The 15,610-nt window shown below is 32.9% G+C and overlaps 1 protein-coding gene across 1 annotated transcript; it reads left to right on the top strand.

Moving 5' to 3' along the window:
* The first annotated feature begins 8,407 nt into the window (after window positions 1-8,407).
* On the top strand, window positions 8,408-13,612 carry LOC149414975 (uncharacterized). The gene is made up of 7 exons (XM_089642957.1): window positions 8,408-8,841; window positions 10,383-10,468; window positions 10,791-10,881; window positions 10,986-11,084; window positions 11,242-11,343; window positions 11,464-11,604; window positions 13,496-13,612. The coding sequence occupies exons 2-7, from the start codon at window positions 10,389-10,391 to the stop codon at window positions 13,610-13,612; spliced, it is 630 nt and encodes a 209-aa protein (XP_089499083.1). The 5' UTR covers window positions 8,408-8,841; window positions 10,383-10,388.
* The last annotated feature ends 1,998 nt before the right edge of the window (window positions 13,613-15,610 follow it).

Genomic DNA, 15,610 nt, shown 5'->3' with positions numbered 1-15,610 from the left:
TCGCAAACAAATAAATACAAGAGACTTAATAATTCTGTGGAGATTTTAATATTGATATGATGAAATCCAATACAAAAAGCACGAGATTACAAAGCATCATAAATTGCCTAGGTTGGAAGCAACTGGTCAACACTTATACAAGAATGGGAATAAACTCTAAAACAATGATTGATTTAGTCATTTCAAATGACTTTTATGCGGAAGTTAATGCTGTAGAAGAACTCAAAATATCTGATCACGAAACTATTGCTACTAAAATTAAATATAAAAGTCCGAAGCCACAGGGAATAATAAATATAAAGTATAGGAAAAAAATAACTATAATAAGGATACATTGTGTATAGCATTACAAAACAAAAAATGGATCTGCGATAACCAAGGAAATTTAGACGGAAAAGCCGATGAACTAGTAGGATATCTGAAAACAGTGGTAAATGAGCTAATGCCTTTAACTAATATTATATTAAAAGATACAAATAAATGGTATAAGAAATTCCTACATATTCTACAAAAACAAAGGGATACAGCCTATAAAGCCTGTAAAATACAATGCACTGAAGAAAGGAGGGAAACTTATAAGAAACTTAGAAACATGTATAGTACAGAAATAAAACATACCAAAAATTCGTATATCAGGCAAAAAATAATTACCTCTCAAAGTGACTCAAGAAAAATGAAGACTACACTTAAAGAAATTATAAGCGGCAAACAGAGGGAACTCTCATCCACATTGAAAAATCTCCTGATAAAAGATAAATGACGCCAACGGGACTCGAACCCGTGTCCCTTCGATTTCCGGTCGACAGCTCTGACCACTGAGCTATGGCGGCTTATCTCTTACCCGCCAAATGATTCAATATATACTAGTGTTTCATTCAACAATTACAGCTTGTTACATTTTTTCACCTGAAAACAACCAACTTTTATTTTATATGATCACCATCATAAATAACATAAAAAAGGGACAAACTACACAAACAAGTTAAACTGAACCCTTATGATACCTCTCAATTTTGAGGGATAGTACGCATTCACAGAAGAATAAAGATGAAACCATACAAAAATACTAATAAATGATGAAAAACTCTACTTCCACGACAATCCTTTACGTATCCTCAATTTTATAAACAAACACTACATTAATGTTGGAGTTAGCCTAGCTGAAAATATAAAAACTACGTTGCCTCTCAGAGATATCCAAGAACCTCAAAACAGTGCAACAAACATCAGTAGTGAAAATTACAACAGACATTTCAAATAACATAATATAACGCTAGAAGATACCAATACAAAAATTCAATCACTAAAGGATAACACAACTACAGGACCGGATGGTGTAGATTCTAAAACTATCTTAGCACTAAGTCAACAACTACTAAAACCACTCACATACTTAATTAATCTTAGTCTAAAAGAAGCAATTTTCCCTAGATTACTAGAAAAAGGTTTTATTATTACAATTTTTAAATCAGGACCAATAAATAATGTAAACAACTATAGACGTATTACGCTACTAAATACCATTTCGACAATTCTTGAAAAAACAGCTTCAACACTATCTGGAAACAAAACACATACTCTCGATCAACCAACATGGCCTCAGGAAAAACAGGAGCACAGTACATGCAATAGCTACTGTAACGGACTATATAAACAAATCAAAATATAAATCAATACAAAAAATCTAGACGCTAAGAAAAAAGTTATATCTTTTTACTTAAATCTATGTAAAGCATTCGACAGAATTTCAAACAAAAAACTATTCAAAAAGCTAAAAAACATAGGCAATAATGGAATAGAATTCGATCTAATTAAAAGCTTCATGTCTGACAGAATGCAACAACTAAAAATTGACAGCAAGACAAGTTATCCACTTTTAATCACATACGGAGTCCCACAGGGGACGATAATTGGCCCTCTATTATTCCCCATCTACATAAACGAATTATGTGAAATTGTAATGTACGTATAGAAATAAACCATAATAAAGTATATAAAGTATATATATTAATATATAAAAAGGTTCAGTGTGACAATTACATCTGTCGAAAAAGTCAAAACAATAAACACAAAACACACTTGAATTGATTTAGTTGTAATGTTGATGTTTTACCAGCAGTGGGACTCACATGACTTACAATTACTTTTTAGAGGTGTGTTGACTAGTCATTATGTTGGGTTAACATGCATAACTGAATAAAATATGATATATTTTCCTTACTTATTTTTACATTTTCATTTTTATCTCTTTTCTAAATTAACAACATTTACAGTATCGGAAGCCAATGGATAATAAATGAAAAAAAAATAATAACTATAAAAATTACACATTTTCCTGTTCACGTCAAAATTTTGAAATCCACAAAAAAATTGTTGGTAATAACAGGAAATATGTCTAGTTTGGAATTAATAGCGACCAAGCAAGCATAATTGCAACTTGAATTCACATGTAACCCCTATTTATAATAAATTAAGTCTCTTAATTAATCTTCTCGGATGTGGCTTGCAGAGTTTAACTACGTTTTTCCAGTTTATATGCATATTTTAGTATGCCTACATCGGCAATTATTTATATTATTATTGTGAGTATTTAAAAGAATGTTATTGTGCCATGAACCAAAAGGAAAAGAACGACAATAGATAAATCGTAGCATTACTATTTATTTCTGCCATCTGATAGTTGTATGAGTATATACAAGCGTATATAAAAAAGCACGATTCGTAATTTTGCTTATTTGACTAACCAAAACAAAATAAAGATTTGCAAGAAGAAACTTTATTGCTTACATAGGTGCTTAATAATAAAAGAAAAAAAAAATGAATATGAAATTTTTTTAAATTTTAAATAAGATATTAAATAATTAGTATAGTACGTATGCGTAAGTGTATTGTTAAATTTGAGTTCCGTGAGCAGGAGTAGTTACAATGAGGACATGAATAAGGTTTTTCGCCAGTATGTGTGCGTAAGTGCACTGTTAAAGCTGATTTTTGTGAGCTGGAGTAGTTACAATGGAGACATGAATAAGGTTTTTCTCCAGTACGAGTGATTAAGTGCCTTTTTAAACGAGATTTTTGTGAGCAAGAGTAGTTACAATGGGGACATAACTAAGGTTTTTCGCCAGTATGTGTGCGTAGGTGCACCGTTAAATCTGACTTATGTGAGCAGGGGTGGTTACAATGGGGACATGAATAAGGTTTTTCGCCAGAACGGCTGCGTAAGTGAAGTGTTAAATGTGATTTTCTTGAGCAGGAGTAGTTACAATGGGCACATGAATAAGATTTTCACCAGTATGGGTGCGTAAATGCACTGTTAAAGCTGATTTTTGTGAGCTGGAGTAGTTACAATGGAGAAATGAATAAGCTTTTTCTCCAGTATGAGTGATTAAGTGCCTTTTTAAACGAAATTTTTGTGAGCAAGAGTAGTTACAATGGGGACATAAATAAGGTTTTTCGCCAGTATGTGTGCGTAAGTGCACCGTTAAATCTGACTTCTGTGAGCAGGAGTGGTTACAATGGGGACATGAATAAGGTTTTTCGCCAGAATGGGTGAATAAGTGCCCTTTCAAATTTGTTTTTTGTGAGCAGGAGAAGTTACAATGGGCACATGAATAAGGTTTTTCTCCAGTATGAGTGATTAAGTGCCTTTTTAAATTTGATTTTTTTGAGCAAGAGTAGTTACAATGAGGACATGAATAAGGTTTTTCGCCAGTAAGTTTGCGTAAGTGCGCCGTTAAATCTAACTTCTGTGAGCAGGAGTAGTTACAATGGGCACATGAATAAGGTTTTTCTCTAGTATGAGTGATTAAGTGCCTTTTTAAATTTGAGTTCCGTGAGCAGGAGTAGTTACAATGAGGACATGAATAAGGTTTTTCGCCAGTATGTGTGCGTAAGTGCACTGTTAAATATGATTTGTGTGAGCTGGAGTCGTTACAATGGAGACGTGAATGGGGTTTTTCTCCTGGATGTGTCTTCAGGACCATTATCACATCTGGAAAAGATGGCAGATAAAGCTCAGTATGTAGGTATCGAAACGATAAGATTATTAAAACTGATTCAGAACAAAAAAAATCCATTTTACCTGCAGTCTCTGTATACTTAATAATTTCAGAGTGCTCTAAGCATTCCTTTTTAACATCTGGCAGGTCTATGTCTATTTCCGTATAAGGGATTCTTCCTCCATCTTCTTCTCGGGATCCTGGTTTTTCCTTAATGGGTTCAGTCTCCACATTAATGCTACCTGAAACAGAACAAGAACAAAATGTTCATATATATAAAGACATGAGAGCTTTGTGTGTGATTACTTGTTTCCGACTTTATATCCCGGTTATATCTTCCCCATCGAAAAAAGTAAACCGTTCCACACACTTTTCCACAAATGATTATCAATCCACATTATGCATGTGCATTTTATAAGGATTATAAATACAAAACAATACAAGAACAACACGTCAACCCACCAGAGATCAAATGGGAAAATAATTGACTCCAGATATTTTCATATCAGAGGGTTCGGCTCGGTAGATCTCCTAACTGTACCTATAAATCCTAATGATCCCTCAACATTAATATTTAAAAAATCTTTCGTAATCCTACATGTATTTAAAATGACTAGATTTTTTTCATTTTTATATATATAAATTCTTTGAAAAATCTAATACGCCTAAATTTTGAATGAGAGAGGTAGGTATAATGCCGGTAGACGAAAAACCAAATGGTTATTTATTTATTTAAACGCCATAAAATGGCATTTACAATAAAGTGATTACAGAACAAGTAATGTGTACACAAAAATATTGTTACAAGTGATACAGTTGTTAATAGAAGTGCAGTTAAACAATACATAATTAAAAGAAATATCTACTAGTGTAGTTATAGTTGCATGAATACTGGGTTTGTATAAGACCTGGCATTAATCGAGGTATGAGGTGTTTATGATGATTTATTATTATTAATTTCAACGCCCTGGTGGGCTTTTACATAAGAAGTTTTTTACATAACAAGCTTTTACATAACATAACATACAGAAACATTTTTGAATGGAAAAGGATAGACTTTAAAAATAAAAATAAAAGGAAACATAATATGTAAGGTAGGTAGGTGAATAGATAAGTTAAGGTAGAGTTAATTCATTGCAATAAAAGAGAAATAAACTAGTAGGTATGTTAACAATTACCAAATTACATGTGAATGGCTAAATGTGATACATGACAAAATTTATTTGTTTGTTCTCGCCTTGACGGCTTTTACATGCAAGGTAAATCAAATATGTAGCATTATAACAAGTATATAGCATCATAAAAAGTATAACATAGTAAATAAAATAATAAGCTGAGCATGAAAGACATAAGTAGGCACAACACAGGTAGGTATTAGTCAGAGGCGGCTCTAGGGATCCAAAAGTGGAAGGTCAATCGAAAAAATGAATAAAGGTAGATACACACTGGGTCGCCGTACGTACGCTATGCTACGCATTACGATATCTGGACTGCTTAGCAACCATACATTTTCTATGGAAATATATGCTTTAGAATCACACTGGCCACAGGCATCGCGACCAGCGGCGTAGCTACCTAGGGGCTACGCGGGGCAGTGCCCCGGGGCCCTCAAGCTCAGGGGGCCCTCGAATCCTTACCTGAAATCTCGATCGAACTGAACTTTTGGAAATTTTTCCCATTTTCAAAATAAATATGACAGGCTGCAACTTGCAACCCCACTTTAATCATGACAACTCAGTTGAGAGAAATTCAAAAGGAATGCCTAGGGAATTCCCCTAAATTCTTTCTGTATAGGTTGGCAGTGTTGGAATAGTGATATGTGCGTAATTTTCCAACGACACTTGTAGCGTATTAAGATATGGATAAAAAGAAGAAACCCAGTGGTGCATTTAAACGCAAACAACGCTAAGAAAGAGAAGATAGTAAACAAAAATTGCCCAAAATTTTTTAGTCAGCCTTCTGCAAGTACATCTGGCCAAAATATTTCTATTGATAGTGACTCAAATAATGTGGTAACTGCAGTGTTGGTTGAGAAGCCTGCTGAAGAACATTCGACAATTATTGCAGTTGGAGATACCTCCGCCGCCGATCATGTGAACGTGGATGATGTTTGCATGACACACATAGGAGCGGAGGGTTTGGAGGAACCACAGACCTCTACATTTAAAAACTAAATCCGACTAGATGGTCCAGTAGGGTCAATACGATATCTGCAATAAAACTTCGTTATTTTGATATTATCAAAGCATTATCAGAAATAGTTCTAAAGAGTCCTAATAAAGATGAGCGTAGTGAAGCAGAGAGTATTAAAACAAAAAATGCTAAATGTCGAGTTCGTGTTGCTTTGCGAATTCATGCACAGTGTATTGAACGACATCAATTATGCTTCCAAAACTTTACAAAAATGCGATATCAATTTGGGCGCGGCGAGTAAAATTTTAGCAGAGAATAAAGCAAAGTTGCAAATTTATAGAAATGATTTCGAATTATTCAAGTGCAAAGCCAGTGAAACTGCAAGAAAATATGGTATTGATACCCATTTTCAAGAAAAAAGGCAAAGAAAAGTTAAAAAAACATTTTGGTGAATTAGCTTCTGATCACCGATTTCCAAACCGAGAAAAAATATTTAAAATTGAGATTTTCAATAATGTACTAGACACAGTAATATCGCAATTAGATACACGTTTTATTGGTATGAGTGCAGTCTGTCATATATTCGATTTTCTAACACCAACATTTTTATTAGATGTTCATGAAGCAACTTTATTACAAAAGTGTGACGAATTCCAAAGAAAATATTCAGATATAATAGGCCCTAGTTTTTCACTTCAATTTATTAATATTTACCATCTAGTTTTACCTCAACTAACTCAAGCATGGACTGTTCACCAATTATGTAAGGAAATAATGAGCAAATATGGAGTGCTAATGTAATTATTCTTTACAATTCCTGTCACTTCTGCAACAGCTGAAAGGTCATTTAAAAAAATAATAAAAAATTATTTAAGAAATAAGATGGGCCAAACTCGACTCCGACATTTATCGCTAATAGCAATTGAAAACAAAACCGCATCAAGCCTGGATTTAAACGAAGTCATTGATACTTTTGCGAAAACTAAAGCTAGGAAAAAAATGTAAATATAATTGTTATTTAGTCAGTTGGTAGGCCCGACCTTTATATAATAAACCCTTGAATCTTCTCTATTTCGTTTAATTAGCCAAACCTACACCAAGTATTAATTGTAATTTATGTTGTTACTGTTTAATATTTTTATTACCCGCCCTGCAGTCTGCAGTGCACAAAAAAGAGCTTAAGTAGCTTAGCATTTTTAAAGTGTTTGTATATTTCATATTTTTATTTGATAAAACCTAATCAGTTTACATAGCAGTGGGGCCCCATTTTTTAATTTGCCCCAGGGCCCTTGGTTACCTAGCTACGCCACTGACCGCAACGTGTGGTCAGTGTGATTCTGAAATATCTATTTCTTAGAAAATGAATGCTTGCTAAGTAGTCCAGATATCGTTATGCGTAGCGTAGTATGTACATACATACCTTTAGAGTTAATGCGTAGGGAATATTATAAAAAGTCAATACCTAGGTACATATAATTAATTTGTCGGTACTCACCTATTCCGAAGCCGGTAGCACAATATAGTTATAATTAATGTTCTTTATTTTATTACTTATTATTAACACATAACTTTAAACTTTAATGTTCATATTATTAATTATGTTTTTCTACATCTTTATTTGTATTCTTTCGATTTTATGGCCGGGTAAAATCTTCCTCTTCTAGGAAAACTAAACCCTTCCACACACTTTTCCACAAATTATCATCTAGCCAATCCACACTATGTAAGTGCATTATATAAGTATAATTAATACAAAACAATACAAGAACAACACGCCAACCCACGAGAGATCAAATGGGAAAATAATATTCACCGACTTTAGATATTTTCATATCAGAGGGTTCGGCTCGGTAGAATTCCCAACTGGACCGATAAATCCTACTGATCCCTCAACATAAATATTTGAAAAAAATTATTATTAATATTATTATTATTATGAGCTGTTATTACTATGACTGGAAATTCCCTATAATTGAAAAATTCTACAAAAATCTATGAACCGAGATAAAAGCGTTGGATAGGTAGGTGTAGGTATGTACTGATATTCTGAATTCTAAATTCTAATAGTAAAAAATAATAAAAAAGCACTCTAACATTTCTTGTATATTAAGGCGACACAATACCCTGATAACGGGGATTTGCCCCGACGCTCACATTTTAATTATTTCTGATGAGCTTATTACTAAAATCTTAAATGTTTCTCGAGGGATTCGAAGGGATGCAAGTTATTTATATTTAAGATGAATAAAAACAGGACCTTACCATTAAATATATTATGTAAAACGATAAGTACATTATATTAAATGTAAAATGTTGTAAGATAAGCGGCAAGTACCAGATTTTATTTTTCTAGACGATGAATTAGTAACTTCCCGACGAATCCCTCAAAAAAGATTAGAGATTTTATTAATGTATTCATACGAATTAATTAAAATAAAAACACGCGCGAAAATTCAATTTCTGGCCAGATACACAAAAATCAACCGCCAGAACTTCAAAACTCTGGATTATGCGTAGTATATTTGTGTGCGCGTTGACAAGGAGTTACTACGTATTGATTCAGACGCCGTCAAAGTTCCGGCCTGTAAGGTTGTGTGTCGCCCGGCCCGTCGCTTCGGTCATTTCTTTTACGTATTTTATAATTTAATCAAACGATTACTTTGAAATCTATTAGTGAAATTTTCTGTTTTTTATAATTTAACTTCTTCCTCAAGTGAGTATATGTTTCACCAATATAAAAGAATACATTATATTTTTTTCAATTGTTTATTCTTAAAATGTGTACAGTGGTTATGTTTCAGATAAATTTGGACATTGTTAAAAAAATATGAAAACAGTTTATTTAGTAGAAGTTTTTTAATTCTTAAGTTTCTTTATTTTAATAGTTAAATATTACCTTAAATATTTTTTTTCGTAAAAAGTATTTCAAATATAATAATTATAAACAGTGTAGTTTCTTTTTACATATAAATTATATTATTTGGCTTTCAGTCACACCAATTTTTGGGCACGGAAAAATTGGAACTGATTGTGAAGAACTCAGACATGCTATAAATACCTAATATAATATTTTAACAAAAATTAAATGCGTAAATGTGTAGGCACTTGAGAAAAAAGGTGACACTAAAGTATTGTCGTTATGTTATTATGTATCATTTCTAGCCCAAGTAGACTTTTTTACTATTAATCCGTTTTTTACGACACTTGGCGAGCTGGCTGGCAATCAGCGGCACAGAATGTTATAGAGTGGCCCCTTCACTAGAATCGTTTTCCTTTATTTACGCCCTACTGGGCTTTTACATAAATTTCTAATTATACAGTCATGTTAGTTGTAACAATGGTATATCTAATAAATTATGGTAAAATAAAAGGAGTTTTTTACTAAGGAGTGGTATTCTCTTATATTTCAATTAAGTGTTTGTGAAGAGTTCGTTTCATTACTAATACTCCAGGGCAATTAACGATTCGCGATCGTAATTATTCCGGTAGTCCCAATTTTTTTTATATATTTTATAAACTGGTCCCCTGATGTAAAATATGAATTTCCGACCTTGGCACACCTGTGCTCGCGCCGCCATTTTGAAAAAAACCGGCCGAAATCGCTCCAAAATCTAGTTTTTCCAAAATATCTCATTCCCAATGCAAATTTCGGCCAAATTAGCTAGACAATTAAAGTAGAAAATAAAATTACTTACAACTTTTGAGAAAACAATTTTCTTCAATCTCTAATAGGTACCGAGGTAGAAAGTCATAAAGGTGCGTATATTTTTGAAAAAAACAAGTTTTTTGCGCGACTAGCTTTGGTTTTTTGTAAATATCTCGTTTCCAGTACAATTTTGTGAAAAAATTATTGATACTAATTTTGTAGAAAATAAAATTTCATAAAATAAATAGGTATTTAATTTATGTGTTTTAACTCTAATACGTATCCAAGCTCTAATCCACCAAAACCAGTTAAATTACCCAAAAACAAATTTTTGAAATTCGAAAGTTTTTTTTCCATAAAACAAAAACTCTACATCGAAAGTTTTTCTCCATACAGAAAATTAGACATATGTCACCTATAAAGTACCTAAAGTCATTCGAATATTAAAAAGTATAAGTTTAGATTGTTAGATCATTTGTTGTAGATAGAATTGTGCAATTATCTCCCCAAGTTACTGCACTTACTTACGTTGAAATGATTTTCAAATTTAAGGTAAAATTGAACCAATTTATAATAAATCTCTTGGCTAATATATACTTACGTTTCAGTTAAATATGGGAAAACAGAAGACAAAAGGAGTTTTATCCCGAACAAAATTACGGCACCAAGGAAAATGTTTAGCGGAATGGAGAAGGTACTACTTAAATACACACATAAAAGTAGATCTTTGGGATACATTTTTTACAGAACATAATTGTACAATGTCAGCTTAAATAATTTTATATATATAGATATATACGCAGTCGATAAACTTCTGAGCATATTGAATTTGGAGTATAAGAAGTAAATTAATTTTGATTTCCGGTGACATATTTTTATTTTTACCGAAATGCAGTTTTTACACCAAATAAGCTCAGGAATCGTTGGTGAAAGTTTGTCGGGCATGTCTTAATACATCTCTAAATAATTAGGGAATAGAGACAGTTTAAATAATTAACAAGTATTTCTCATTTTAGGAAAAATTCCGCAAGACTTCATCCAGATAATATTGCAAATAATAAAGAAAATACGAGTATTGTGTTAAACGCTATACCGACACTCAACATGGTAATTTTTTCACAATTTCTGTAAATATAAAGTAAATAATATTAATTTTATATGATTAAATAAGCGCTCTAAAAAAATTAACAAAAACTGACATTATTTTTCAGCACGGACCAGAGATGAATGAACCTGAAAAGTTTTCACTATTTGCTGGCTCTAGTTCTTATGACACTAACGTGCATGCCGTTTCCAGCCCAAACCTTAAAGTAAGAACACTTTATTTTAAAACAAGACTAGCTCAGTTTGTAGAAACCAGCCACCGCAGATTTACCTTGAAGGCAGCCATTTGTTTGTTTTGCCAAATATAATATAATGACCGTACATATTTACATGCAAAGCTTCCAACAAATAGTCTTCTTACAGGATGTACAAGAGACTACACCAGATACAAACGCCTGGGATTCCTCAACTTTCGGGCTTAGCACTCATGATATTGAAGTTGATTCCTTCCCAATTTCATACGAGGTATGTAAAAGCAATATAAAGAGAAACATAGTTGAATAGAAAATTCTATTTTATATGTTTGAATGATGAATCATTTTACGCTGAAGAAGTAATGTGAAAATATACTTTTTTTTCTTTTAGGTGGAAGTTTGTCAACCGTTCAAGACTGAGATGTTGATTGAAGGCCGTAGATTGGTTAACGTTGATATGTTTCTAAAAAAACTCAAAATATTTAGTCAACATTGCGAAAATTTTGGATGTAGTCTAAGAAATTTGGGAATAGTAAGCGAAAAAAGAACTGGTCTTATTTCTAAATTTACAATAAAATGCAATTTTTGCAATTATCAAAGCTTTCTTTCGACCGATGATGATTGTGCATCTTTGGATCTTAATAGATGTGCGGTGTCTGGGATTATGGCAATTGGTGGGGGACAGTACCAGTTGGAGGAGTTTTTAGCAGCAGTAGACATACCAACAATGTCTCCAAAACTGTATACGAAAATACATTCAGAAGTATCTGAAAAATGGCAGGAAACTTCTATCGATTGTATGGCGTTGGCAGCTGCTGAAGAAAGGGATGCAGCATTAAAAGAAGGAAGAGTCAACAAAAATGGAACCGCCATGATTGACGTGATTGCAGATGGATCCTGGGGTAAGAGATCATACCGAACAAACTATTCCTCTTTGTCAGGAGCAGCGGCAATTATTGGAAAGAAGTTTGGAAAGGTATTGTTTATGTCAGTTCGTAACAAATATTGTTGTATTTGCGCTCGAGCAGAAAAAAAAGCCACTGAACCTAAAGGGCATGTATGTTTTAAAAATTACACCGGCTCTTCAAGCGGCATGGAGTCAGATATTCTTCTCGAGGGTTTTAGGGAATCGATTAAAGAATACAACTTAATTTATGCTCGGCTAGTATCAGATGGAGACTCCAGCACGTATTCCAAAATATTGCAGGCCCGACCTTACTTGGACAATACAGTGGAAAAGATCGAATGCAGAAATCACGTGTTACGTAACTTTTGTACAAAACTACGCTCTCTTGTCACTGACACAAAATATCCCAAGAATTTGAGAAAATTATTGAGCATTAGTAATATTATGTCTCTCCGTAAGGCTGTTACCTGTTCAATCAAATACAATAAAATTTCTAACATTCCCTTGTCGAAAAAAATCGAAAATTTGCATAAAGACATTATAAATTCACCCTATCACGTTTTCGGAAACCATGACAAGTGTAGAAATTATTTTTGTTCTGCGGAAAAGACGGGTGACTCCAGTTTATTGAAGATGCTTAAAGGAAGCCCGCTGTGGCTAAGAATCGTTTTGATAACATCTGATGTCGGTGCACATGCACGCAGTCTCATACACGATGTGGATAGCAATGTCGTTGAACGATTTAATGGCATAATCGCCAAGTTCATAGGTGGAAAGAGGATAAATTTTGCAATGAGGCAGTCCTATGAGGCACGATGCCATGGTGCTGTGGTTTCTTTTAATACAAGAGCCCCACTGTGCAATTTACAAAAATCTTTTTATCATAATCCTAGCACACGTGTGAAAATTCTTGAAGCCAAACGTCAAAAAAGAGTATTGAATACACAACGGTATATGAGGAAAAAGAATCGTGTTCTTCAACAAATGTCTAAAAATGAAGAAATTCATGGTGTCAATGTCAAGCAACCAGATATACTACCAGAATGTTTCCAGAAGAGCAAAGAAGAATTTCTTTTGAATTGAGAAAATATTATAAACCGGGACAAAATCCAAAAAGAAACCATTTTGCAGAGAGATTCTGGTGAATGGTTGCAACTAAGGCGGAATATGTTAACGGCTTCCTTATTCGGAACTGTAGTCAAAAGAAGGGAAGATATTAACTGCGGACCGCTAGTGAAAAACTTGTTAAATCCAAAAAGTCTGTTAAATGTAGCAGCCATTCGGCATGGAATCGACAGTGAAAAGGTGGCTCTTCAACAACTGTCCGTTCAAGAAAATGTGACAATTAGTCCTTGTGGACTGTACATTGATTTGGAGTACCCGTTTTTAGGCGCTTCGCCGGACGGCGTTACCGAGGATATGGTTGTAGAAGTAAAATGTCCAATAACAGCATTTAAAATGCGATTAGACGAAGCTATACGTAAAAGAAAACTAACTTTTTGGAAATTAATTAAAGGCCAGCTGGTCATCAATAAACAACACTCGTGGTATTACCAAATACAAGGACAACTCCGTGTCACAGGCAAAGAAAAGTGTTTGTTCGGCCTTTGGACTGGAAAAGAAAATACAATGAAAGTAGAATATATCAGAAAGGACGATGCATTTTGGAAACAATGTATGGAAACAAAGTTGATAAGATTTTACATGGATTGTCTACTACCGGAACTCCTTGATTCCCGTTTAATGCGAAATATGCCAATCAAAGAACCTCAGTTTATAGTTGAAGCTATGCAATTGCGCCAACTTAAAAAAAGTAGGATAAATACGAAGACATGTAAATTGACTTCCACTACGAAACAAACACAATGCCAACCAAATGAATCTGAAAAGCTATTTGTCAACGCAGAACATTTGATCTTTCCAAACGAAGCAGAAGCAGCATTGTCTACTGGTACTGTACATAATGTAGAAGATTTACAAGCATTGCCTATTAGTCCATATTATAACGATCTCGGTACAATTGATTCAATCGTCGATTTTAGTAATTACTAGCAGTTTTTAGGCAGAAATCTGCTAAATCTGCAAAGATGAACATTTTTTTAAAAATAAATGTTTCCTCTTTCGAATACTGCTTAAATCACATATATCTTACCGTAATACAAAAGGAGATAGAACGACGTTGATGAATCGATCGCAGTTTGAGCTGTCTGTAAAGTACACAAAAATAGCAGAGTGGTTAAAAAAAAGGAAAAATTCAATATATTGCGTAAAAGTTGAATTTTTACATACTGCCATCATTTAATAAAAATTGTGACGAGATGCCGATATTTTACAACGCATTAGTCAATTAAAATCGATTTATTTAATTAATAAAAAAGCGTATCGGTTCTGAGTAATAACAGTTATTTAGTTACTAAATTTACCCTGTCGAAAATGAAGGTAAGCTCCTTGTTACTTGTGAAGATTTGGTGCATTTTGCCGAGACTAGAAAAATTATTTTAACCATTAAAACTAACTGTTACAATAAAACATACATATTATAATAAAATACATTAGGTATTTAGAAGCTAAATATTGATTTAAAAATAGATTTCCTTATTCTGTAAATAGGAAAAATGTCATTAAGTATTAAATTGTATGTGGGCTCGCACGCTCGACCGACTCGTACAGTGATCGCTGAGACATGATATCTATGGCGACAATCTGACATGTAAAATAACTGTAATGTAAAAACTATTTTTTGTGTAAAAGTTTTATTAGTAAATATATTATATTTTTCTATTTTTGTACTGTTTCGTATGTGCAACTTGTAATTTTGACATCAAAATATCAATGTAAAATTGTAATTATTAACTCCCACCTATGTATTGTAAGTTCCTCCCGTCTTTCAGTGAGTTTTGTAACTCATCGGGATTGCTTTAGCAAGAAATAATTAAAAAATCATTAATAATTAAAAACATGCGAAATTAGACATATTTTTTCTTTAAATGTATTAAATAGAATTTCGCAGCACGACTCTTTTTATGATTGTAATTATCTAACTTAGAGATAGTTGAGCGTATACTTCGAGGTGACAAGTTCTGGAAAGAAAAAATGCTTAATAAATTAACTAATTTTTAAATGGATTGCATTCTTGTCGAGCTTATCGATCCTGGAGTCACAAGGTCTATGAATGTTCGTGATCCTCTACATATCTTAGATATTGTATGTAAAGAACGTCAATTTGGAAAGCGTCATTTAGATTTCGACGAAATGCTAGTTTATTGAATAATTATTTTCGTTTTTTATATAAAATTATTTTTACTATTTCTAACTTATATTATAATAAATTATGGCCTTTATACAAAAAGTTGCATCTTATGCTTTTTACATTACATAATTATTTGTTTTATGTAACTTTTTGTAAACGATAATAATAAATATTGAAAATTACTGATATTTTATTTATCTTGTCATTATATTCAGATATAATTATGATCAGATATTATGAAAATGATTCGTGATTGAATACCGTATTGCTTTGACATCTGTCAATGAAGAACACGTCGGTTACGAGTCATAAGTTACTGCCTACCGTCTAGCAGTATGGTTGATGGTATCAAACAAGTTTGATGAATTAGTCGATAAGAAT

The sequence above is a fragment of the Hesperophylax consimilis genome, chromosome 19 (genome assembly GCF_061612785.1).
Source record: "Hesperophylax consimilis isolate HC1 chromosome 19, BYU_Hcon_1.0, whole genome shotgun sequence".
NCBI classification, from domain to species: domain Eukaryota; kingdom Metazoa; phylum Arthropoda; class Insecta; order Trichoptera; family Limnephilidae; genus Hesperophylax; species Hesperophylax consimilis.
Note: the sequence above shows the minus strand (reverse complement) of the source record. Positions and strands in the feature narration are given on the sequence as shown.

What these genes read in the sequence shown, in the direction of transcription:
- LOC149414975 (XM_089642957.1), top strand. Translation starts at nt 10,389, where the DNA reads ATGGGAAAACAGAAGACAAAAGGAGTTTTATCCCGAACAAAATTACGG. An exon ending in CTATACCGACACTCAACATG is followed by an intron (nt 10,882 to 10,985) that starts GTAATTTTTTCA and finishes ATTATTTTTCAG; the next exon opens with CACGGACCAGAGATGAATGA. An exon ending in CCTTCCCAATTTCATACGAG is followed by an intron (nt 11,344 to 11,463) that starts GTATGTAAAAGC and finishes TTTTTCTTTTAG; the next exon opens with GTGGAAGTTTGTCAACCGTT.